Source organism: Haliaeetus leucocephalus, unplaced genomic scaffold, assembly GCF_000737465.1.
Source record: "Haliaeetus leucocephalus isolate CR32 unplaced genomic scaffold, Haliaeetus_leucocephalus-4.0 Scaffold362, whole genome shotgun sequence".
Taxonomy (NCBI): domain Eukaryota; kingdom Metazoa; phylum Chordata; class Aves; order Accipitriformes; family Accipitridae; genus Haliaeetus; species Haliaeetus leucocephalus.
In genome coordinates, this window is record NW_010972798.1 from 755,862 (window position 1) to 782,641 (window position 26,780).

The 26,780-nt window shown below is 36.7% G+C and overlaps 1 protein-coding gene across 1 annotated transcript; it reads left to right on the plus strand.

The window, feature by feature from the left end:
- The first annotated feature begins 320 nt into the window (after positions 1-320).
- Positions 321-24,087, plus strand: SERPINI1 (serpin peptidase inhibitor, clade I (neuroserpin), member 1). Its single transcript, XM_010572854.1, has 8 exons — positions 321-589; positions 2,352-2,582; positions 5,230-5,424; positions 6,289-6,493; positions 14,282-14,379; positions 20,518-20,604; positions 21,866-21,955; positions 23,790-24,087. Exons 1-8 carry the CDS (start codon positions 340-342, stop codon positions 23,864-23,866), a joined length of 1,233 nt encoding a protein of 410 aa, XP_010571156.1. The 5' UTR covers positions 321-339; the 3' UTR covers positions 23,867-24,087.
- The last annotated feature ends 2,693 nt before the right edge of the window (positions 24,088-26,780 follow it).

The following is a 26,780-nucleotide window of genomic DNA, read 5'->3' on the forward strand; positions in this document are numbered from 1 at the left end:
AAAGTAGGAAAGGTGTTGCTATGTCTTTGAGATCTTTTTCTGTAGAAGCCATGTTTTTGTTAATCTATGGCTGAAAGTTCAAAAACATATAATTACATAATGAAGTAGGTTATTTTTTCAAATATAGATCATTACTTCAGTTTGAACAGTATATGTATTAGTGTCTCCTCCCAATAACTGAACTGTGCCTTGAACTCTGACTAGTTTTTTTTCCACACAGATTTAAGACTAAAACATTTACTATTCTTTTTTTTCCTCAAGTTGAATCTTTTATTACTTAAACAGGGTTAACTTTTATTTTCTCTAAAACTTATCTTGCAGATCTTAGAATCTCAAGACATGTATTTCCTTGGACTGTTGTCTTTGCTTGTTTTGCAAAGCAAAGCCTTCAAGACAAATTTTCCTCATGAAACCATTGCTGAGCTTTCTGTGAATGTTTATAATCAGCTGCGAGCTGCAAGAGAAGACGAGAATATTCTTTTCTCTCCTCTGAGCATCGCAATAGCCATGGGAATGGTAGAGCTCGGAGCCCACGGAACCACTTTGAAAGAAATTCGACATTCCTTGGGTTTTGACAGCTTAAAAAATGGTAAGGCCTTTTAATCATGTTTTACGATGGGGCTTTTTGTCTTAAAGAAAGAGATGGCAATGCCTGAACGACGATGGAAGTGGCTCGGTCGTGTCCATGGGTTATTAATCAGTAGGCTTCTTGGCATCCTGTTTGATGGCCTGAGCATGCTGAAGCGTGCTTTGGAGGATTCTGCATAAGCTGAGAGGCGCTAACATACAACCCTGGCTTGGGCACCTGAATCATAAGCAATTACAGTTAACTGTTGATCTTGCTTTCTGTCTGCAAAATAAGCTTGCCTTTGCCTTCGGAGTTATAAGAAGATTTTTAGGAACATTCTTTTTAGGGATTATAATGAAACCTGAAAAGGAAAGCAGTGGTTCTAGCAATATTGCTTATAAGAAAGTAAGAAAATCTTAGTAATTTAACTGGAACTGTCTCTTACTTTGACAGAACTTGTTTGGTTCTTGTAGGTAGAACCTGTAGATTGTTTATCCTAATTCTATGTTGCTAATGTTCTGTCTGCATTGCATAATGTTGCATACAGATATATAAGCTAATTTAGGAAATATGAAAGTCTTGATTGTTTCAGCACAATATGCCACGTGTTCCCATCAGCCTTTCTGAGAAACAGGATTCACTTATTTAGCAGAGAACAATACTACCACACCGTCCTGTTTGTAGTATGGGATGAGCTAAGTCATGCATCTGGATGTACTGCTGTGCTGTGGAGTGCCAGCACACTCTGTTAGTGCAAGCAACTGTAATATGACTGCAAATGGAGGGCTTGAATGAATGGCAAAAAATGACTTTGAAGAGGCAATTTCTATGAATTTTGATATCAAAGTAATTGGTTTAAAACCTGAATGAGATTTCTCATTCATACAATGTACTGGACTTCTAAGTCTTCAGTGAAAGGATCTTGGGGAGGAATTTCTGAATACAAGTGTTTGAGATGTCTGCGCAGTGGTACTGTTGAACACAATGTCTCTCTGTGGAGACCACAGCACATATAAAACATCGGTAAATTATCTCTTAGCTATAATTGAAGAAGTTATGCAGTTGATTCGAGCTGGGCCGTTCACTGTTCTTGCATATGAGTGATATTCAGTGAAAGTACTCCAATGATTTCTGCTTGGAATATATCATTGCATTCAATTTTTAAGTTTTGGCATTGGTTTTGTTGTTTTTTTTTTTTTAATTAGGAATTTCAGCTTCAGGTAGATGATACAACAGTACAAGCTTCCTATCTTAAAGCAGACTACTTTAATCCTACTCAGGATTCCTCATTACCCAAGCAAATGATTCTGTCTACCCCATGCAGGATCCTGGGAAATTCTAGACCTGTTTTTTGCAGAGAGAAGTCTGTGGGGAAGTCCTTAGCTTCAAAACTTGAAGTTCATTTTTCCTTAAACAGCTGGGTTTTAGGATGTAACAAAAATTCTGTTAAGGATTTGTGGTGGCAAGACATACAAGTGTCACTTGTAAGAATAATATTTTAATTACTCTTTTAATGTTAAAAGGATTAACATTGATAGCTTTGTCTGTGATGGGATCCAAGTGTCTCGTTAATTGTGCTAATTATAGGTAGTAGAAGAAATAAGCTCTAAATAATATGTTCTGCCTTGTAGATTGTTCTTTCAGATCTGAAGGTGTGTGTAGGTTTAGAAACAAGTTTATTAAAAAAAACCCACAGCTTTTTTTTTTTTCCCCCCATAAAATGTCTTTGTGAATTTCCAGCAGAAAAAACATGGAAACACTGAAGCTGTTTTTCTTTCCTCAGGTGAGGAGTTTACCTTCCTGAAGGACCTTTCTGATATGGCAACTACTGAAGAAAGTCATTATGTTCTCAATATTGCTAACTCTCTCTATGTGCAGAATGGATTTCATATCAGTGACAAATTTCTGCAGTTGGTGAAAAAATACTTTAAAGCTGAAGTAGAGAATATAGATTTCAGCCAAAGTGCAGCTGTAGCTACCCACATCAATAAGTGGGTGGAGAATCATACAAATAGTAAGTCCACGTCATTCTTCTATATACTTTCTGCAGTAAGTGTTTGTGTTTCCAAAGTTATACAGTGTTGTTGAATTGTTGCCTTGGCTTTTATCTGTTCTGTTTGAGACTAAAGTATCTCCTCCCATAAAAAGAACTCTAGCATCAGCTCTTTGTGAAGTTTTTTTTTTTTCCTGTGCAGGAATGATCTGTCTTAAGTAATATTAGCTATTGCTAATCATATAGTAGTATCTGGCTGAATATTTTTCCCCATCTTACTATGTTGAAGTACCTGTAACATTTATTGAAGGAGAATGTTTTAATAGTAGGCTTTTTAATAGTATTGTAATATTGATTTTGGTATTAAATTACAAAAAAAAAAGATAAGTACTACTGCTAATTGCAGAAAAGTTGTCTACAAAGGGGTTATTAGCCTAGGCTTTGGATGTATGGAGTATTGCTAGTTCCCTGAGGAACTCAAAGTTACAAGGTACTTAGAAATTAGAAAACGAAGAAATAAAAAAGATAATTTTGAACCACAAAATCAGACCCTGTAATGTAATCTTTTCCAATGTGAGGAAACTAGATAGCATGTTGAGAGAGTAGTTGATTTCAGGAAGACCGTCAACAGAGTTTCACAACAAAAATTTGCAGCAGGGGAGTAAGCACAAAAAACACAGTTGTAAATAAGCATATTCAGATCTGCGTGATATAGTGCTCGCTTTGCTTGTGGAATCCCAAAGATGTGACATTTTCTGAATACATGTAGAGTCTCAAGGTACGGGAGCAAAGTTAGTCCCCTGTTGTACGGATCAAAGCATAATCTTATTCTAGTTCATCTGACACTCTGGAAGTTGATATTTTAAGAGTAATTCAACAGGGGCCTGTTGTACCATTGTAAGTCTGAAGGTACCAGAATCCTCTGTAAGGAATTAACATGTCCTCATGTAGTCTGAGCATTTAAGAATCCATAATGCTTTATGGAAATGTATGGCACCAAAGTGGAAAAACACCTCATATAATGCTTTTATTCCATTTTGGAAATGATCTGTTTTTTCCAAGGGAAAATTGCAGCTATTATATTCATAGTAAATTCTGCCCTTTATCTCAAGCTACAGAAATAGAGGCAATGTGAGTGATGCAGCAGATTGCAGTGTTTTCAGAGAAACGTGGTGTCTGTCTGAATGAAAAGTAAAATTCTCTTTCTTGTAGAAAGAACAGCAAGTTCTCCTGCTTAACACCTGCCACATGTGCTGACCGAGCTCATAACCATTGCCCTGGAAGGAGCTGTGCAGAACTAACAAAGGCGGCTGTGGGTCTCAGTGTTAGGTTGCAATAGTAACGGTCCCTCAGCCTAGTCTCTGACCACTAGATCTCATTCTCTCCTGCCTGCCAGCTCTGACAGAGGAGGCTCACTTTCTCATTAGGAAAGGGGTACAAGACAGGCAGGTTTCCAATTCTAGCATGTTAAGCGTGATGGGAGGCTTGGAGCAGAAAACATAACTGTGAAAGTTTCTCTGGCCAGAAAAATTCTTAACATTATATTAGTGTATTTACAAGATGTGGCTGAAAAATATAAGGGAATATGATGTACCGAATAGGAACAGAAAAACTTCTTAATTTTTCCTTTTTTTTTTCCAACCACGGAGAATGAGTATGGCAGTATCGGTCACATCTCATTTCCAAGAACGTTCTAGATAAAATGAATTACAAACAGCAACCCAGAAGAAATACTGCCTATGGTACACAAATTTCAGACCAGTTAGTCAGTGTCATATGCTCCAGAAAGCAGAATTAATTTGTGTGTTAAACCATGGATTAAGAAGTAATAATCAGACTGAGGAGTGTGTTTATTTTAACACCTTGCATTGCAGTATCAGTTAAAAATAGAAGTGAGCAAGGAAGCTATCTGAAGTAGGCTGTAATTCTTCAAGAATAGTGACAAATCTGGTCAGTGCACCAAATTTAACAAACTCAGAATTATTTTGCTGAAAAGCAAGCCATTTAAGATGAGCTAAAGCAGGTAATGTACTGTATTCTGATGTAAATGACTTATTTAGGAGTAGGAGCAAAGCAGCTGCCATGCTCAGCTGACATACCTCCCATGAATAGAGCAGATGCTAGATGTTTTTCTCTTTTGCTTTTCAAGAGCTAATGTCAGTGGAACAAATGCTGTGAATTTATGTGGTTTTTTTATGATTACTCCTTACTTTGAAGTCAGTAGGACATTACTGAAACTGAATGCTTCCTTCAAAATTGGCCCAGGTGAGGTTCCAGTGGGTATTCTTATACACTTCAAATTAAGCACCCATTTAAGTGCTTCTTTGGATTGGAGCCAAAGTTTGTAGAAGTTCTGACCTTAAGACAATTGTGCTGAACTGTATTATAGCACCAGTGTAAACATTCCTTATGTGACCCCTTTTTCACGTGGTTTCATTGTAGGATATATTTATGTAGTGATCAAGAAACAGTTGACTAACATGTACTTGATGGAAGGGTTTATGCACCTACACTGTGATTTTAGGTTTACAAAACACTGGTAGTTTAATTTGAGATTTAATGAAACATCTGAATTGGAAATTACATGTTAGCACAGCTTTTTATTTTCTTGCATTTTTCAAGCTAAGACAGCTTTGACATGCAGACTGACAGTTGGTTTTCTTCTTAGATATGATCAAAGATTTTGTGTCTTCAAGAGATTTTGGTGCTCTAACTCATTTGGCTCTCATCAACGCAATCTACTTTAAAGGCAATTGGAAATCACAGTTCAGACCTGAAAATACAAGAACTTTTTCTTTTACTAAAGATGATGAAAGTGAAGTGCAGATTCCAATGATGTACCAGCAGGGAGAGTTTTACTATGGTGAGTTGAACCTTTAGCAATTTAAAGCTAGTAAGTCTTACCTTAATAGGTTTGTTGCAGTAATGCTCATTTGTATTGTTGTCAGTTCTTTCACCTAGAATTTTAAATGTGGTGTTTGTCCAGTGAAGGGATTCTGATTTTGATGTCTTTTCATAATATGCATGCTTGTGTATTATAACTAGATAGCAACATTTATAATGACCTCTTTCCTGAATACTTTTTTAGATATGTGTTTGGTGCCACATGGTGGATTTCAGAATGTTTATCTATTATATCTAACCTTTTTACATTTCTTGTGAGCTAGTCCTGCTTCTCACTAAAATATTTTTCTTGTGCTGTGCTAACTATGAAAATGAATAATGTTTGCTCATTACTGTTGTAATATCCTTAGAAAGGTAAAATAGGGGTTCTTTGAACAGTAGAACTAATGATCGTTTTTATCCTGAGCTTGAACTCTAAGTCGGTTCTACGGTGTCTAACGTTGGCAGTATTTCACTCAGTCTCATCATTGAAAAATTGTCTCTCCTGAATAAAAAAACCTCTGCCCATTTCCATAAAACTCTTGGCAGCCTTAACAACTTTTAGACTTCTCTGTCTAACCAGTGGAAGTTAGGTAATAGGTTTAGTAGTGTGATTATCTACAAACTGTGATTGCATAAGCTTGTTTTCTTCAAGAAAGCAGATGTAAGCCTCAAATCCTGTGATGAAGAAACCAATATAAATTTTATACAGAATAAAGATGGTCATTTCTAGTTCCAGGATCTAGTAAATACTGCCTAGTATTAGCCTTTTATTTTTCCCCTATCTCCAGTGAAGACAAGAAAATACTACTGATAGCTTTTTATTGTTGTTTTTCTCTTTTAGGAGAGTTCAGTGATGGCTCCAATGAAGCAGGTGGTATCTATCAAGTTCTGGAAATACCATATGAGGGAGATGAGATTAGTATGATGATCGTTCTTTCCAGACAGGAAGTTCCACTGGTCACATTGGAACCCCTGGTCAAAGCCTCATTGATTAATGAATGGGCTAATTCTGTAAAGAAGCAAAAAGTGGAAGTGTATTTACCAAGGTGAGAATATGCTGCCATGTCAATAGAAGGGGAAAGACTGCATTCAAATTGATTGGAGTAGCAGAGTAGGTAAAATTTGAACATCTTGATCAAGTCTGCAGTTATGTAGCACCCATGCAAAGGTTGCTTTGACAAGACAGCCTAGGGGGCATGCAGTGCAGAATGATGGTTGTTTGAGCAACAGATGAGCACTGCATTTGCACCCCTTTCATATGTAAGCTCCAGAAAGGAGAATTTCATCATCAGGAATATATCTACCTTGAGTGATGTTCAGAGTATTGCAGAACTCATTACTGGTAAGTTCCGTTTACACAGGAGCCATAGAAATATTGCAAGTCTGAATTAACTAAAGCTAAAATGTATCATTGAGGTCCTAATTAGATTTCTATGTGCTGCTAATTTAAAAAGTTCTAATGGTGTGTGTCTGTGTATATACAAATGGTTGAGTGTTGAGAGGTAATTCCAGTCAATTTGTGTCTTTTGTCTTTTTTCTTAGTTGTAATAAGTGCTGGTTTCTTTTTCCTTAGAGGAGCAATAGAGTAACAAGACATTACTACCAGAAGGGATGAAACTTCTGTCAGTTCATTTACAGACATAACTTGTGTGTGCTCAGTGACATATTTGCTGACATATACCACTTAGTAATCTTTCCTAGAATTCTGTTTCATCTACCTTTGAATATTTTTCATGCTTGCCCTACACTTGACTTAGTAACAGAGTTGTTTACTACTAAACGTCACTAATAATGTGTAGTTGGATCATGCTGTCCTTCAAATGATTCATAACAATTTCATTGAAGTGTTTATATAACAATATGGCACAAGTTTGATGTGGATCACTTCTACTTATTCTACTTTTGTGGCACTGTGCAGCGGGTACATGGCAGCTGAAAAAATAAACTGTAGTGAATCCTTTTAATCATGAAAGTAGTTCTTTGTTTTCAGGTGACTTGGAGATTTGAGTTTGTTATATTTCACATGTAAAGAGATGGGCAAGAATCCCTGCAGTTAATCAGCTTCCTTTCCAAAGCAAAGACCACTTTCAAGAAGCTAACTGCAGCTAAGCACAATAAAACAAGGCTAGCCAGGATAAATTAGGTTGAGATGGAGTGGTGCTGTCAGTCTGTCCTGATTCCAGCTCGAGATGGAATTCCATTTCTCTTTAAAGCTGTTACACTTGCAGCCAGAGTGGCAAGGCAACGGCAGCATTTGGGGGCTATTTTTCTTTGCCCCACAGTAAGAGTTCCATTCTTTTCTAAGTAGCATTTCCTTTGAAGAAGCATGGAGAGCAGCAAAGAGCTGTGTTGCAGATTTTATACAAACTGAACCTACTGTACACTATTCCTGTGGGTTTTGTTTGTTTTTCTCTTGGAGCTTTAGATCCCAGGAGCTTTAGTATTAACAGCCCCTCAGAAATGAGGGGAGGGGTGTTTCTCCTAGGCTATTTCTCCTGCAGGCTTGGGCAAACATTACCTAGATGTTAATGAAAAGTAAAATATGAGGATTCTTCCATCCCTTAAGCTTTCCTTTTATAACTGGAGCATTTCACAGCCTATGCGTCAGGTGCTAAAGTTGGACATCTTGTCTCAAAGAATTTCTAGAGTGCGAGATCCACAATAGAAGTCGTTCTCCATTGATTGTATAGGGAATCTGTGAAAACTAGCTTCCAAATTTAAGAAGCTTAGGTATCTAAAGTTAAATGCATGAATGTCATTGAAAACATATTAATTATGTTTATGACTCGACTTAAGTTTATAGAGGTAGTTTTGGGTTTTAGATTGCTTTTAACCAAAAGCAGAGACTGTAGGATTCTCTGTAGCCATGTTCTCAGAAGTGAGTTTGAGGCCTAGGTTTTCTGTGGTCATAAAATGTCCTTATTTATTCCATACTCAGGCTAGTTGTCATGCCTGTCTCTCGTATCCAAGAACCTCAAAGAACTTGGTAAACACTGGTGAGTTAAGGCTGTACAAAGGCAAAACAGTACAATGTGGTGCTATTACCTTCACTATTTTCAGATTATAAAAGATAACTATCATGAGCTTGAAATTCCATGTAGTAATACTGCAGTTTCCTTACAAAAATTCCAAAGATTAATTGCATGTTCCTAAGGTGTTGGATTTCCATTAGGGATTCAGAGGTGATCTACAGGATTTTATCAATGCTCTAAATAAACACTTCATAAATATTTTATGCTCTGACTCAGAAAGGCATGTTATGAAATGTGGCCTGCGGGCTCTGTCCTCTGAGAAATTGAAAGCAGCAGTGGAATAAAATTAAATTTTTATATCCTGAAAGATGCTATCCAATTATAAAGTGAACATTTTTTAAACTTATACATTTGTAATAAGACCTGAATGACTAGCCAAAGCAGAGTTAATCACAACTTTCCAATTTCTGTCTACATTATCTGTGTGCAAATGAAATTGTGTATTATTCCTCTTAATAGCAAAGGAGAGATTTGTACAGAATTGTTAAATTATACTTTCTCATTTTCATTTTCAAATCATTGTTTCCAGCTTAACCCAGACTAAAGTGATCAACATTTTAATCCACTTTTTGCATAGGAGTGAAACAGACCATGAATCTAATTTACAAAGGTGTCTCTCTAACATAAATTATTTGAAGAGCATAGGAGGAACTAGTACCTAATAACACTGCTACAGTCTGCAGATCTCCTCTTACGGATTGTTCCAGTGTGCCCAGCTCTTTATAATGACTTTCTTGCTTTTTTATACTTTTAAAATACCTTAAAAATGCCTTAGATGACATTGAAATTGTAAGTTGTTTTAGCTGAAGGTTTTTTTCTCAGAAAAAAAAAGAAAAACCAAAAAAACAAGCCCCCAAACTCCACAAAAACTAAAACAGCAGCAGCAACAAAAACCCCAAACCAAAAAAACCCAGACATTCCCCCCTTTTTTTTTTTTTTTTAACATGCTCTCTTGAGTCCCCTTTTCATGAGGAATAGGCCAGTGCTGATTGTTCTTGAGATAGTCCCGGAAGAGGCATAAAACTGTCCCACTGAAATACTTACTTAGCCAACTTCTGCAGCCCATATTTAGCCCTGGATAGAAGGACCTTGCCAGAAAAAGAACCATAATCTGCCTTGCATCACCTGGTCAGAGCAGTTGTATGGAGGTTTTGATTTGTTTTTGCTGTTGGGGGCAGGGGGCTTTGCTTGCATTGTTTCTTTTCAGGCTATTAAATCATGCAGGCTAGTTCTAGCACCTCAGGCCAACGTAGCTGAAATTCCAGCCAAAATGTTGGAATTTATATCAGTTGGCAGCTTCATATTGTAGACTGCTTGCTATGTTAAAATAGTGATTCAGATCCTGAGGGCCTGTTCTCCAAGCAAGAATATTGTTGATTTCAAGCAATGGAGCCATTCCTTTGTTTGCTTTTTTTCTGCAGAATTTAATGTATTAGAGCCAATCTGAAAACTTGGAATTTCTTGCTTTTGCTTATTCAGAACTCTTAGTAATTTTTGAGATTATAGCCTTTGGGATGAATCACACTAGGCTCTAGTTCACTTCTGTTGTATAACTAGGTGTACCCTAATCCGTCTTGATTCTGTGGATCCTGACTGTCTAAGGACTTAATGAAAAATTCAGCATTTCAGAAGGGTTGCACAGCATCACAAAAGATGAAGCCATCTTTCTTCTGTCTTGAAAGTCTCTAAAATAGAAGATGGCCTGATATGGTATGTTAAAGTTAATGCTCTATACAAAACCTAAAGGTTCAGATATATAACTAAGGAGACTGTCAGTGACATAAATGCATCCTTTTAATCTAATGCTTGTGTAAGTTTTCAGTTTCATGAAAGTATCATCATTCTCTGCTAAACTCTCCAGAGAACTGTTTGTTAGTTTCTCAATCTAATTCTACTTCCTAAGCATCTCACTCTGTTCTTCATTTCATGTAGGAGAGATCCAAAGATGGTGGAAGTCAAGAGAATTATTTTTGTTCAGCTATTTGGCCTGCATTTTATGTGTAGGAAGTAGAGAGACTTTGCAAGTGAACATTGTAAAAATAAATATAGAGCTAACTCACAGCTTCACTTCTCCTTGACTGTGGCCAACAGCTGATAGGCAGAGTCAGTATCCCTTATTAATATCTTTCTGCTCAGTGCTTTCTAAGGTGGTCTGTAGAAGGATATATCCATGAACGTGTGTGTTTGTGAACCTTCTAGAACTGCTTAAATACAGAAGCTCTTCTCTTTACTCAACAGACCAGTTTTTCTGTTCTGGTCCTATGGTGAAAATACCTCATCTTTTCTTCAGTGTCTGTTTCTCAGACTTTCCTTTGTGGTTTTTTAATGCTCCCAGCTGAATTATTCCATGACTTCTGATACTGAAGTATTGAAATTGATTTTTCATAGTATTTTTAGCATCAGAAACACCTAAAAGATTGTGGTAAAAAAATATGACCATCTGTTTCGTTATATGCGACAAACACTGCACATAACCATGTGTCAGGGCTAGTATCATGTGGCTTGGCATTTCCAGAGTCTGGAGGTACAGCAAATGCCTGGCTTGGGAAATGAGACTGAATGTCTCTTCTGTGTTCTAGGTTGTCAGCTTTGATTTTTGAATACCTATATCACTGTCTATAAGGAATGCAAAGAAATCCAAATATGACTGCAGGATAACTCATACCAAATGTTTACGTCTGATTGTGTAGCCTGAAATTAAATTTCAAAGTGTAAAGCAGCCCTATTATTTTTCAAAGGAGGCTAGTTCTGATGCCAGCTAAAATATTTGAAATATCATTAATAGCTTATCTGTAACTCTCACCGTTCTTCAGAGCATGTGAGAAAGGAGGGGAAATACTATTTTGAATACTGGATTAGAGTGGGTTTTTACCATAAGACAAACTAAAAGGGGAGAAGGGAAGTAATTAGTTTTATTTTTGTAAAGGGATAGTTTGGTATTTATACAGCTGATGTGATGTTTTCAGTCTACATTATTTGTCATAAAAAGCAGGAGCTCACTTCTATAGATATTGTAGTGACCTTCACTCATCCACTTGTTCAGTATTTGCCTTTCCAGAGGTTTCAGTCAGGGGTAGAGCCTCTGTCCAGTAGTTAAGTGACTGCTGCTATCCTTCATGTAGGTATCCTTTAGCAATATAATCAGTCAACTTGTTTGAATTTTCTTTTTTCAGGTGCATATTCAGTTGAGACTTTATGGTTTGGGTGGGGGTTTTTTGTTTGGGTTTTTTTTTTCCAAAAAACATCTCCCAGACCTCTTCCTTGATTAGTATGCAAAAACATCTTCTGTCATGCTTTCTTTCTGGGTCACAATTCATTGCTTAGCAGATAAGTGTGTTTTCTGTCTAGTGGTCCAGAGACATAAACCCACCTGATTTCCATTTATATCTTATAGTGATTCTCTGCAGTTGGAAAAAATGCTTTTTTGCAGTTATTTTTCTTATTTGTGACCTCAAATTTTGCTTTTCATGCAGACTTTTCTTGCTACCGTCGTATCCTGATATTCCTTACTAGTTTGACATTGCTAGTTAATAGCTAAATTGTTTTTAAAGCTTGGTATGTTTAATACAAACTGTGGTGAAATAAAAGCCAAAAAGGGAAAAATACACCACTCTGACATTTTTATAAAATGCATTTTAACATTAATTTGCCTTTTCTGCATGTTTGTAAGGTACATACAGTTGGATGTATTTTTCAAAAATGTTACAGTGTAGTTTTAATATAGAAGAAAATATTTCTGGGTTTATTCACTCTGGATTTATTCAATGTGCACAGACAGGACCTCTGTACTGTTTAACTCTAGCATTGGGAATCAAGCCTTAATTAATCTTTCCTAGGGTTTTTACTCGAGTCTCTAAAATAGATCTGGGCATACTTCAAGTGTGTAGGAGAGTAAAACTGGTCTGTAGTTTTGGAGCCTAGAAGCCAGAGAAATTTGAATGAGCAACTTGTAGATTTGTCCCTTAGCTTAAAGCTAAAATTGTGCATAAGGTCTTGCGCCCTCCCTGCCTCTGTAGTTTTTGACTAGTCTGAGTGTCCACAGCTTTCTAAGAGGAGAAGAAAGCTAACAGGACCCATTTCCTAAAATTCTATTGGCTGTTTTCAGGTCATCTCATATGTGTACCTACATCTCCTCATCTCATTCATTAAGATAATGCCACTTACTTTTTTTTTTTTAACAAATGCTGCCACAATGACTGCAGAATATGCCAGAACACCATGGGAAGCTTCCTCCAGTACACAGATCTTTGTTGGTCTCTTCTGATTCTTTTGAGAACTGCCAAAACAACAAAATCACAAGAATCAGTTCTTGGGTTTTTATTCCAGGCATACCCTGGAATTTGTCTGGACAGGGTACATGAACACTTGTGATGCCACCAGTGATTTATTGATCCTGAACTATCTCCACATCTTATATTAACTTGCATAAAATTCTTCTCTGGGTAATGACTAATATCTATTCCATCATAGATTTTTGGCTTCTAATGACATTTTTAGGTTCATTATGAATGTAGATTGTGTATTGGATTTTTCTTATTCTGTGTAAATGTTGGAAGTGAGGAAGATCCACTTGACCCTTATCCAGTTGTCTTTTGATGTCCAGATTATTCTCTTTTAAGCTGCCAAGGCTGGTATGTACCACGGTATCATACATTTATTTGGTTCCAGCACAGGTAAAATCCATCACTAAGGACTGCAGTGTAATTGCAGAGTTGTTTCTGACTGAATGGCTTGCTGGAGAAGCTGTAACAGCACCTTATGGACTACATGTTTTGTGTTGTATAGTTATAACCAGTCACTGTCAGCATAATGTAAATCACTAATAATTTGTTTTGTCATTCTACAGAAAACCCGTAACTCACCCATACCAAACATTTACAGTCTCTTGTGTTTGTCTGTAGACTTCTGGCATTTTGTGGTTGGGGCTACCATTCTTTTTATTATTCTGACATATTTATTTGTTTCTCCAGCTGTCCAGTCTGTTTCTGGACATGCATAAAGGACTTGAGTCTTTTTTATGTTACTGATGACAGGCTTAACTCTTATAATGTTTGAAAAGCAGTCTTTGTAAATGGAACAAGCTTTTGCCCAAAATCTTGCCCTCAGGATAAATCTCAATTTGTCCTTCTAGCATAGTAACATAGCCTAGAATATGACTTTGCAAGCTAACACTGAAATCCTGCCAGGTTATACTCATGTGCATTTGCACTAACTATTTATTTTCCCTGTTCTTTACTTACAATTAAAACCCAATTAAAATTTTGCCACCAGAGTAATTAGAAGCTGAGTCAGAAATGCTTTATATTCACGTTCATAACTGATGGTCTTTGCTTATACTGTTTAAATAAAAATGGAGTATCTTTCTTACTTTCTTGCTCCTTCTTTGCCAACAGCTGTCTATGAACTTTGTGCTGTCCTTTTCCTTATTTGATATTCTATTCTAGTATGTGTAAAATTAAATTCAGTTTTTATAGTAAACCTTCTGTATAAAAAGTAAGCTTTTACATTAGCTACTGCATAATTTTGCACTGAGGTTTTTTGATCAGGGACTATACATTCTGTTAGCATATTTTTTGATTGCTTCTGCATTAGAAAAAAAAAACTAGCTGTGAGAGTAAACTAACTTGTTTGTAAGCATTTTTTTAGACGGTGTCACTATACCATACTACTAGTCCCCAATCTCCTACTTTACGTTATTTACCTTGATGTTTCAGTTGTCATTCTCTGGAAATTTTAACCTTCTAATAACAATAAGTACTGCTTACATCTGGGCTTCTTGTAATTTTCTATTATGTTCTCCAGGTTCACAGTAGAACAGGAAATTGATCTGAAAGATGTCTGGAGAGGCCTCGGAATTATGGAGCTGTTCAGCAGTAGTGCTGACCTCACTGCGATGTCTGGTAAGGGGATCTTGTGTTGTGTCTCAAGGTATATGCAGAAGTACTAAAATCACCTAAGGATAACCAACAAGCTCTTCAAAGTGTTTTTATGGAAAAAAACCACCCAACCTGCTAGCAATTTTTTGATCCTTTGTGATTTTTGCATCATGTAAGAGTCTGCTTACTATAGAAGCAGTTGGGGCAGGGGAGAAATTAATCAGGGGGTGGGATTTTTGACCTGGGGAGGTTCATTATGAGTATTTTGGAATTGGATCTCGTTAGAAATGTAGAGAAAGTGTAACACTATGCAAGAGGCAGGTGCACATTAGAGCAATATATGGCTTCAGTGCCTTGATGGCAAATGGGATTCGCACAACAAGGGGGTTGTCATCTTTTTATCTCCAGAGGCTATTTGTTCACAGCATTAAGCTGTTATACAATTAGTCATCTCCCCAGATACCTGCTGTATAGAAGCAGCAGAGGAAAGAAAGTGTTCTGAGATAAAAGCAATTTAGTCACATATGCTGCTTGCCTATTTCAATATGTTGTCAACACTTTATTTTCAGAAGTTGAAATACCCAATACGTTTAGAAAATGAGGTGGAAATGAGATATTTATGCTTTTAATAACACCTAAAAGGTATTGAAGTGGCACAAAAGGCAGTAGAGACATCTTTGCCTGAGAAGTTTTCATTTTTGCCTGACAAAAGTAGCCACTCAGGCAGTGTATTTAGTATGGTCTGTCTAGACCTGAATTTTGGCAAACCCATTTGTTCTCTATCTAGAAGCATGTCACAATGTAACATTGCTGTCATTGTTCTTGTAATTTATGCTTATATACTGCTCCCTGTATGGTGGGTTTTGGGGGGTGGGTTTTTTTGCTCTATGGGTTACTGCCTAATCAGCCAGGTAAATCCTTAGCTGATGGGAAATACCTGTTCTTAATTGTCTGACTCTGGAAACAATCATACCTGTGTGGCTTATTGAGAATAGTGGTAATGAAGGTAAACTCCCTTTAAAAATTTACAGCAGAAATGTTTGTGATTTTCATATCCTTTTCACTTTTGCTAAATTTGAAATGTTGTTTACAATGTATCATGTAGCTTTTTCCACTGTTTTGCAGCTTTCACTTTTCCAGTGAAACTGTGGGAAAAGCTAGAGTTAGCTAATGTGAAAAGAATTTGAATAAATGAAAAATCCTTCTTTAAAGAAATAACATTTTTCTGAAGAAAAACACCTTCAGTTTCTCTGCCACCCCAAAGAAAAGTAAGCTTTCCAATAAATTCTGGTCTATGTACATAGAAGTATTTACTTGAGGAAAAGTACTAAGGAGAACGGAAAATACGTAGGGGAGATTGAACCACAAAGGCAGTGCTTGGCTCTTATTTAATTTCATGTGAAATTCACCTATATATTGGGGACTAATTCTGTAGTCGAGAGGTTAGCAGAAAGATTGGAACATGCTTGTGTTTTAATCCATGTGAGTAATAATTTGTTCAAAGTTTTACATTTTTGACAATTGTACTGTACAAAATCAAAATGCCATGTTTTGCGTGACTGAATTAACTCCTCTGCCATTTGAAGATTAACTTGTTTATTAAGTAATGTAGAGCAGTGTATAGAGAGAATTCCTGAGTTTTACTGTAACATTCTTGCTTTTCATTTAAGAGGGCATGTGCCACCAGGTGATGAAAAGGTCATTCATAAATTAAGAATAAGAAAATATTTTTGAAGTAATGTCTTTAATGAAAACCCTGCTGTTGATGCTATGGAGGTGAAATTTTGAGTAATTAAAATACAGAATATGTTTCCTATTTCCAATTTTCACAATGTAAAATGGGGAGGGAGGAGGAAGGGGGAAAAAAAATCATGAAGAAAATGTTGAAAGCTTGCTTTTACAAATACCTGAATAGTATGTCAGGTAACAGGAAAGTTGAAGCCAGAAGTTTGCATGCTTCTCAGCATCAGCCCTCTGGAAAATTTGGCACTTCATGAAGCCTTAAATGCAGATATTTGAACAAAATGTTTGTCTGGACACTTTTAATTTAGGAAGATACAAATCATAAAAGAAATCTTAGGAGATTTTTGAGAAATTCTGTTGCGTTTAAAAATACTCTCCTCCCCCTCTCCTATTACTCTTGCTTTTAGATTAGTGTCAAGGAAAGCCTTCTGCAATTTCAACAACAGCCCTAATCTTGTAATCAGATCCAGGCACAGATTGTTGAGTTCAGTAAAATTCTATGTGGGTTTAGTGGATATAAATCAAATGGCAGGATTACAGACTTATTTTTCAATATTTAGAATTTTTTGCTTTTTGCACTCAATCTGAAAAATGGAAATAGATGAGTCAGCTTTACCTTCTGGGATGTCTGGATTGTGAGCAACCAAAGAGAAAGTATTAATCCAAATGCACATTTTAAAGGTTACTCTCTTGCAGAAATTAAGTTCCTTGTCAATTAACACTGGTGAGTAGGAGGACATTCCTATTTGGCTGTCTAGTTGCATGTATTCTGACTCTCACTTTCAGCAGAAGACTTTGACAGGTGTTATTTGCATCTCTGATTCCATCAGGTGTTCAAAATAATCTTGAAACAACTTCTGGGTTTTGGGATTTCATAATTTACACAGCACGTAAACTTGCTACTTGAGTATTTTCACACCTCTTAGGACTTACCCTTGAACTAATTTCAGTACTAAAATTCCCCTTCTCTTTCAAATGATTATAATATTTCTTAATGTTGTATAATGCTTTAAATGGCAACTGCTTTTAACCTCGGGGTGACGTGCATTTCAGTGAGGACTAAAGTGATCTTAATGACTTACTTTCACAATATAAAGTAGTTAGAAGAGCATCGGTCCAGTAAATAGCTCTTCAAAGTCTTGACTGAGGTAGGTATAATTTTTCTGGGACAACCTAAGCTAGAAAAGCCAATAAACCTGCATGCTTTTTTAAAATGAGACTTGCGGAGCAACCAGTTGGTAGCTATGAGTAGGAGTTTGCAAGCATATGGAGTGTAATGACAAATGAAGTGTGATGCTAACGGAGTTATGTACATTAGAAGTAAGCTTCAGATTACTCCCACACATTAATGAGTATCTAGGCTAGGTCCTGCAGAAAGCTTAAACTTTGATACCAGATCTCCATGGGACTTTCTGAGAAGCTAACAATCAAATCATGTTGGCTTTTATGAAAAAAGCTAGAGAAAAATGATGTGATAGTAGATACTCAGGTAAGCCCCACCTTACCCACAGTGAAAGCCATAAAGGAAAGGTGTATAATAATGACAAGATATGTGTGATATTGAAGTATTGCAGTCAGTGATTTGACAATCGCAAAATAGAACAAAGAGACGACTGCCTGAACACTCAGTGACAACATTATGCTTCCATATGAAAACAGATTCATTCACTTCGGGGAGAGATGAATGAGAGGGATGTGATAGTAGCAATATAAAGAGAAGAGTCTAGAGAAAGTAAATTGGGATGTGGAATTGCTCTTTTCACCATCCAAGGACAAAGATATCCAATGAAGTGAAAGGCAACAAATTGAAACCAAACAGAAAATATTTCTCTTATGGAAAACTTAACCACAGAGATCTTTGCTGGGTATTCCTTGAGGTCATGAGATTGGTAGGATTAAAAAAAAAAAATTGCCTCAGAGCACTCAAAGCTATCTATACTACATTGAATAAAGGCATTCTGTATATTCTTTGTATGAGAAACTTAGTTTAGGGTATAAGGCACATGCTGGGTGAGAGGGTATTTTTCTCTTGTAACTGGTGCTGTAGTTTTCACCTGTAAAGCTTCTTGTATCTTGCTCTGAAGCAACAATAATACTATAGATGGCGCAGTGTGCTAGACTAATTGGACGTACTGGTCTCATCTGCAGTGGCACTTCTTATAGTCATGTCAACTTAACAAAATATTGTTGGGTTTTTTTAATACTCAGATCCTGAATACATTTACAAGTAGGCCTACTGTTATACCTGATGGTAAATGTTAGCAGAGTTTATGCTGTCTGAATTAGGGTCTATAAACTCATCAGGTGGAGACCAGTCTTCCAAGGTGCTAAGTGTTCTGACCAGAAATATACTTTGGAGTACCGTAAGCACCACCAGGCTATGCAAAATAAAGCATTCGGGATGAAAATATGGAGTATTGCTGTGAATATTACAGGTCACAGCAGCAGGCTTAAGTGCTGTAATAAAAAAAACCCCCGTGATTGAAATACGTGATTAGGCTAAATGGGCATTTCTTTGTCTGTTTATAAAACATAAAAATTTATTTGGGTTTAAGATAAGGAACTGCAAATCAGTGTTTTTCTATAAAGGCTACAAAGTTGCTGTTTTCTTTTGGTATGTGCTGTATAGCTCAAATGCTCAATAGAGCTTTAAAATGGAATCAAGCAAGGATAGCAGAATACAGTTGCCTAGAAGGTAGAATTTGCAGAACTGACCAATAAATTTGCCAAGAATCCTGTTAACTGACATGTTTACAAAGGCAGCACACACATAATGTGAGACATGCACAACAGGACTTACTGATGTGCATGGATCTGTCACCCTTTTTGCCTTGGGTATCTATCCATTATCACCTACGTAAATGTTCTTCTACATCCAGTGTTTGTTCTAAAACGCTTTTTGAAAACTTGAGTCTTAATGGGTCCCTAAGGAATGGAAGCTTCAGCGGATGATTATTTAACACTTGATTGTAGTATTTAGTTAGCTTGTGATTTATTTTTTACAGGTAATGCTTGAGGCTTAAAGGTGATGTTAGTGTTGGAATGCAACCACATTGTGTTTTCAGGTGGCCTTTCTGTTAACAGTTAAGGAGACAAAAGCTGTGAGAATTGTACTTAGTGTTCAAGATAAGTAGATGCTGCATGTCCCATGTTTTAAAGTAACATGGTGGAAACTTTATCCTAGCTTTCAAGATAGCATTACTGAAGGCTTAGAACTGAAGCCTAGAACTAGTACAGTATTTAGCAATTTAGCGTATGTTTTCCTACGCACAATCCCAAGGGGAATTATTTGGGGCTTTTGTTACTGAGTTAAGCAGCTGAACTAGGAGGTTTGCTTCATTTCTGAGTGTAGATAGCAGTAATAAGACATGCTGGGGAGAGACATTTTAAACTGCTGCCTTCTATGAGTTTGGCTTGCATTAGTTACTAGAGCTAGTGGCTATTGTTGTGACAGCCAAAATAAATGGGTAACAATTAGATCAATAGTCCCAACCTTTCCCTCCTTAGTCAGCCTTCAGTTAAGAGTTTTGGTGTTGAACATTTTGTGAAGGATCAGAAATGCAGAAGAGTATAGCTGTCTCACTGGAGTGGTTAGATTAGATTTTCATGGTTGTGTATCTCCCTGTTGAGAAAGCTTTTATTCCTTTTTTAACTGCCAGTTGTGCTCTGTCATTACTGCGGGTTTTATGCAGGTACAATAAATGTATATCTAATCCTTGTTATGTCTTACTGATGAAACTTAGTCAAACAGATTAAATGGTGTTACGTGCCTTGTTTCCTGCAAGGTGCTGAGTATTCCAATAGGTCTGATCATTTAGCCACTGAAGAAAAGTAATGCAACATCCACTGACTTAAGCAGGAGTAGGCTTGGACCAAAATTAAAAGACTGACAAAGAAGGATGGAAAACAAACAAGACTGAAAAAAAACTAGTTGCATGGTGGTTTTTGCAATAAATATTTATCTTCAGCTTCTTTCAAATATAATGATAAGAAGAAAGAAAATACCTAATTTTCCTGGAGGAAGTCTATATTGCACCTAATGCAGAAATAAAATTATTTATGTATAAGTATTTGCCATATAACGTCATAACCCTTTTTCCCAATAGTTGCATTTAAAATCTTGTGTTCAAGGATTGTCTTTTACTGTGTCTGGTATACTGGTGCTCTAGGCAGTGCCAAGCTATTTTAATATCCGTAGTGTAGGAGAGCACTACAAATTTAAGCAAGGTAAATGGTGCTGTTAAAGGTATTGGCAGAAGGTATTTTAATGCAACTCTGATGCACAAAGCTCTTTACCCTTCCCTCTGTGGTATAGAAGGTGGATAATAGCATTGGGGTTTTTTGCAGTGTTTGGGGTTTTTTTAAATACTTTAGTCTTACTGTTGAGCCACTCAAAATATGTTTCCTTTTCCTCTCCAGATAACAAGGAACTTTACCTTGCAAAGGCATTTCACAAGGCATTTCTAGAAGTTAATGAGGAAGGATCAGAAGCTGCTGCTGCCTCAGGTACCTGACTGAAAAGCAGAACTAAATCAAATGTCTGGTTATTCTGTGTTAATTAATTTTTGAAAACTGACTTGCTGTACAGCCAGGAAAGCTAAATAGCATGTAGCATGAAGACACAGTACTGCTTTTCAGGGAGAATTCTGGAAATGAAAAGTGTTAGCATTTTTTTAACATGGTGTTTTTCACAAAGAATTTTGAGCATCCTGTGGAAAACCTCTTGTTCCTTATTTTGCTTCTGATTGTCAGGAGGGTACAGACTGCAATTTATGTTTTCTTTATGGAACTTAAGCATTGTAATTTTTTTACCTGCTAATTGAGATGGTCAGAGGCATTTGATCCAGAATAGTTAGAGTTGAGAGTTGTTGCAATTGCATCTTAGTAAGCTTGTATATAGAGATGCAAGATTGGAAGTACTAAATGCAAAAACATAGCTGGCCCCTCTTAATGCTAGGAGGCCAGGTGGTTGGTTTACTTCATTAGCACATGCTTTTCCTGAAAATAAATTACATTAGTTGCCAATATGTATGGTTAGGTGATTTCTAATTGCCTCTACTTGTACCAGTCTTTGAGGAAAGGAAGAATTACTTCCCTGGTCATGAATATCAGTAACTGGGTTGAATTGTAACATTGATATGGGCAGAAATTACTGTCATGCATGAGGCTTTATTAACAGTGCAGTGAAAATGTAAAAGTAAATGAAACACTGGGAAATAATAATAACATCCTGGAGAAATCCATGTATCTCCAAATAAAAATAACAAAGAGCCAAATTCTGCCTGATTCCCAGTTAATTTTACTTTCAACTTCTGCATTAAAGACTCAAGCTAAAAGCTGCAAGATCAGCCCATTTAGTTGTTGCATATTCCATAGTTATTAAGGGTTACTTTTTACTATCAGTTGCAGGCTTGGAGCTGTTTAAAACAGGTCAGCAGTGCTGTCTAATGTAATGCATTTTCTTTCTACAAGTGAGCGGGCATCATAACTCCCCTTAAGGTTCTGGATCTTAAAATTCATAAGCTGCTACCTCAGCCTGGGAGATTGTGCCACTCTCCATTGTTAATCATTCTTAAAGCATAAATAGGCATGCATTTACTCTGTAGGTCTCTTTCATGTTAGATTTTTCATGCTATTTTTTGCTGATGCTTAATGCTGAGAGTGTGAGGCTTCAGTGTCTGCTCATGAGCTTCACAAGTATCTCTCATGAAGAGCAGGAGAATGTGCAGTGATATTTAACAAGTTGTCTATGTTCTTTTTCCTTTAGGAATGATTGCCATTAGCAGAATGGCAGTGCTGTATCCCCAAGTTATAGTTGACCATCCCTTTTTCTTTTTGGTCAGAAACAGAAGAACAGGTGAGAATATTGTAGACTTCCACATTTTTCATAGTACATCAACAAATATACGAAAGAAAATTGCCTATTTTGATCAATGAACTGTCCTTGTATTATGAATTTTTCCTTAATTTGTCTTAAAATACCTAATATTGAAAGACTCAACTTTTCTATGTCCCTTTAATGTTTCTCCAAGTAAGACACCAAAATCTGACAATCCTGAAAAATATTCACAGTTATGTGATTCAAAACCCCGGGGAAGAAAAATTCACCATTTTTCCTCAGGGAATACAATGTTACTGCCCTGCATATCCGTAATCATTGCATTTTGTAAGAGCTTGGCTGTAGTAAGACCAGTGAGATACATTCCTGGTACCAAACAATTTGCATAATGGATAGTTATTACAGCTATCATTCTGTTGTGCTCTTGAAGTGTTCTGTGGCAGGCAAGGGATGAAAACAGCACTCGCTAGCAAAATGGGCGACGATTAAGTGATTCCTTAGTTTCATACTTGTAATTTGTCTTAATGATGTGGATGACAAAACATTACTATGCACCTACAGACTGTCATATAGGTCTGTGAGTTGTGGTGTCTTACGTGTTCTACAAGCAAACTCTAGTAGATTCAATTTGACCTTTTTTTTCTGTATTTGAGATCCCCATTGTAGGTATCAATGTTTATTAAATTATTTAGATTGCAGTAATGCTTACAGTCTAGCTAGGTAGGGTCACTAGTGTGCAAGGCATGATACCAACTCTTAGGGGTTTTCTTTGACCAAAACTAAGTTGAGTATCCTTGCTGTTATAGACATATAATTAGGCAAAAATGTATCTGGAGGGGAGGGTATGTGCCCTTTTCTATACTCAATATACAAAAATCTCCCCTGAAAGAAAAGTTTAAATCAGAACAGAGTAGAGCTTGGTAGCTTTGGGCAGTTCTTAATGTTGCACAGGCCTTGTTGTTGCATGTAGAAAGAAGAATTGCCAACAACTGTAGTTAAAGCCTGAAAGCTTGTTACTAATCTAGAAATCTAAGGTTAGAAACCTTTTGAAAAAATTCTGTGATGGTTACCCTTCTTCTCAAGAATACTCTAAGTGCTCATGATTGATTACTTGTTTATCATGATTGATAACCTGTTTAAACAGGTTAGATAGAAATGTATAAAACAGGGAAGATGTAAATGGTGATTAAATGGTGTAGGGGAGCAGTATTCATATAGAGAATTCCTTGTTGTGGGTTGCATGCTTCTAATGTGGAATATCAATCTGTGAACTCAAAGTATCTGTCTATTAATAATCGTTAACTGATTAGTGTGGAGCTTCTGGAGCTCACTTTTAGTTCTGTGAGGAATGTTGTCCAGCAGCTCAGGCATGTGAGGGTCCAAATGATCATGAAGGTTACTCTGATTCAGTGTTTGCACTTCAGTTAAGGTTAGCTGTCACCTTTGGAGCCCCCAGCCTAGAAACCAGTACTGTGTCAAAACCACTTGACATCAGTGGCAGTACTTCATGAGACATCCTCAGAACCACTGAAATGAAAGTGAACCTTTGTGTTGATTTTTGGTGGGTTTTCAGTCAGGCCTTTAGAATAAGCAGAGGGGCACTGAAATGCAGAAGACCTCACTGTTCTTGTCTGTACTGTATCAGTTCTGAATACAAAGAGGTCCTCTTCTCTAGGGCTATTGATCCATTGCCTTTCATGGCTACCAAGTTCTCCGAGACATATGTTCCTATAAGAATTGTGCACCAGATGCTCTGGAATTCACCATTAGTATTCGTCATCTTATAACCTCAACTTTTCCTTCTGGTTCTGACATCTTTCATTCTCTTCCTCCCTTCCCACTTTTTCCACAGGTACTGTGTTATTCATGGGAAGGGTTATGCACCCTGAAGCAATGAATACAAGTGGCCATGACTTTGAAGAGCTTTAACTGCCACCAGCTACCAAAAAGAGGAGATAAGCACATAAAGTTTGAAGTTAATATATTTAAGGTTTGCTGTGTTTTCCCCCAAGATATTGTTTAAAATGCTTTCAGATCTAACTGTGTGCAAGTCGGTTTCCAGAGGAAAGCTTACAGTATTAAAGTAATGGTTCTGTTTTTGTCATTGTGATTGCTGTGTCCTTAAAATAAAATTGTGTACATGTCAACAACTGTTTCTTGTTCTAGTGAATTGTAAAGCAAAAAACTGCAAATCCATTATTCGTAATCTTTTTTACAGTCCAAAGACTGACTTAATGAGACAGGAGCACAAAGTGTGTAGCTCTGAATACTGCAATGGCAAACCTTGATGATAATTTATAGAGTTGAAGGACTACATCTGGAAAATGTGATCTCTTCCTGTTCCTGTAAAAGTAGTAAACAGACTGCGATATGCTGTCTCATCAAAGTTAATGGAACAAATTAAGCCTAGTGGATTTTATTCTATAAGATAACTGTGGCAGACTTTGTGTGAACTCTCCCACATGTGATTCTAAAATGTTGCTTTTATGAATGCTCCTGCATGTGACTGCAATTCACCTTCCGTAACTGTTGATGCCAATAAAATTTGATCGCATGAGTATTTGAGTTAGTATAGAATAGCTATGTATGTGACTGAAGTAAAATAGTTGAATAGTCATGTCATTTGTGTGGACATATTTTTCTCCCCTAAAGTAGTTGTCCTGCTTTAACCTAGGCTTTGCAGTATCTCACTTCAGGAATCTAGAACGATCTTTCTCAAAGTAAAAAAAAAAAAAAAAACCAACAAACCCTCTTAAGTGTCTAAAAATGTTCTATTCATAAATAAATATCTAAAGGAAGAACATAATCTCTTTATCCCTTTTTATTGAGAGTAAACTGACAGAGAGGAGAATGACGCATACAACAAGTAAATATTAGCAAGGGAATTAGTTGCTGTTTCCATTTGCAAGAGGAGGAGCAGTACCAGTTGTCACCAGAGAGGCATATAATTATTTCCTCCCTCACTGTGCAAAATATAAAAAGAACCGACGTTATTAAAAAGGTAAGAGAGAATAGGAGAAAAGAAGGGAGGAGCTCCTTTGAAACAGATCATAAATACAAACTTCTGGATAATAAGTGGGTTTCATCTCAGTCAATAGGAGTTTTGTCTTTTGAATTCTATGGGAACAAATGTGTATTGGCTGAACTTTAGTTACAGGCTTCTTTGCATTAGTTACTTGCAGCATAGATATTGTTCACAAAGTTATTCGTGCAAGGAGAACTTCCAAACTTTGACACATTGTTCACTTAGTTTTTTATACTGCTGGTGCACATCGTGCAGGTGAAACTGCGAAGTGATGGATGTTCTCCATGGAGGCTGGTTATGCTCCCTGAGAGAAAGGGCATTTGAACACATTTCTAGCCCTGCCTCCTTGAATTGTTTAGTTCTGTTGCACAGAAGAAAAATGGAGCTCCTTAGTCTATTGCTTTTGCTTATTACCCATAGCGTATTATAGTTTGGACTTGGCGAGACATTTTTTATATTTAAATTCAGACAAAAATTGTAATTTTTGGTTCTGTATAGCTAAAAATGTTATGCTTGGGAGAGGGGGAAAAAAGGGGAGTGCTTCTAAGAAGGAGCAGGGGCTAATTTTACCAAGATACAGAACTAGTCTCACTGCAGGTAAAAACCAGCTCCTTTGACATGGGGTTACACAAGACCTGGTTCTTCATGTTTAGATGATTCTATGAACATCACCTAATATCTGTAAAAGTGACCCATATGCTAAGGATCTCTTGTGGTTTTAACATTATGGGACCCTGATTTTTAAGTTATTACATTTTTTTCAGGCTAATTTTTGAGGTGTTCATTCTGATTCAGAAAGACATGAGAAAGCAGATGACAACCTTCAGTCATGTTTATTTTTAGTCCATCAGAGGTTCTTCCTGACCAATTTTGTGTTTTCTTTGCATTGGTTCCTTGCAGCGTAGATGCTTCTTACCAAGGGAAGGACTGAAGATAGATTTGAACTAAAGGTATGGAATTATGGAAGGAGAGCTGTCAGTCAGAAGTATTTATAGAGGATATCAGACTTCCCTCACAGTTAGACTGAGCATAGGTGTAAGTGGAATGATGCAGAATCATGTATTTCAAATCTGATTCTGATAATTGCCTAAATGACCATATAGGAAAACCAGCAGAAACAAATGCAAACACAAGTTATTTCACTTGATACTCTCCTAGTCCTTACAGATGCAAAAATAGCCATTTCATGTTTCTTGAAAATTGAGAATTATCTGGTTTGCAGCAATGTCAGTTGATTTATTACCAAATTATGAAAGATGTTAGTTGTAGACCACAATGAGAACAGCTCTCAAACGACACTGGTTTTCAGTAGTGATAATATCTTAATTATTGTTACTGATTTACTGAGGTATATGAATACAATTCCGTTGTGGTTTTTCATCTAGATTTTGTATAATGTTTCTTTCAAAGATGCTATTGCTTTTTTTGAGACCAAACTAGAAAAATAATTTTGTCTTTTTGTTTGGATTTTTTTTTTTGGTAAGGGGAATTTGTCAGTAGTGGCTCATATGTGAGCTTAGGTGTGTAGTCTTAAAAAAAAAAATTTAAAAATGTATTTTGTGTTGGAAGCTATATCAGAAAATAAATTACTGAAACTTCTGTAACTGTGCTGTGTAAGTGACCCCTGATGTGACACTGTCTATCGAGATCCTTCTGTGATGCAGATGGAGATTTAAGCATGAGATGCAGCTGCCTAATGCTATCATCTTTTCTCTTTCTTGCATACATGTACTGGAGCCCAGATGGAAATGCTTTTTGGAGCTGCAGTTGGAAAGAGTACTTTCCCTACGAATCCTTTCAGTAGTAGTGCTACCACTG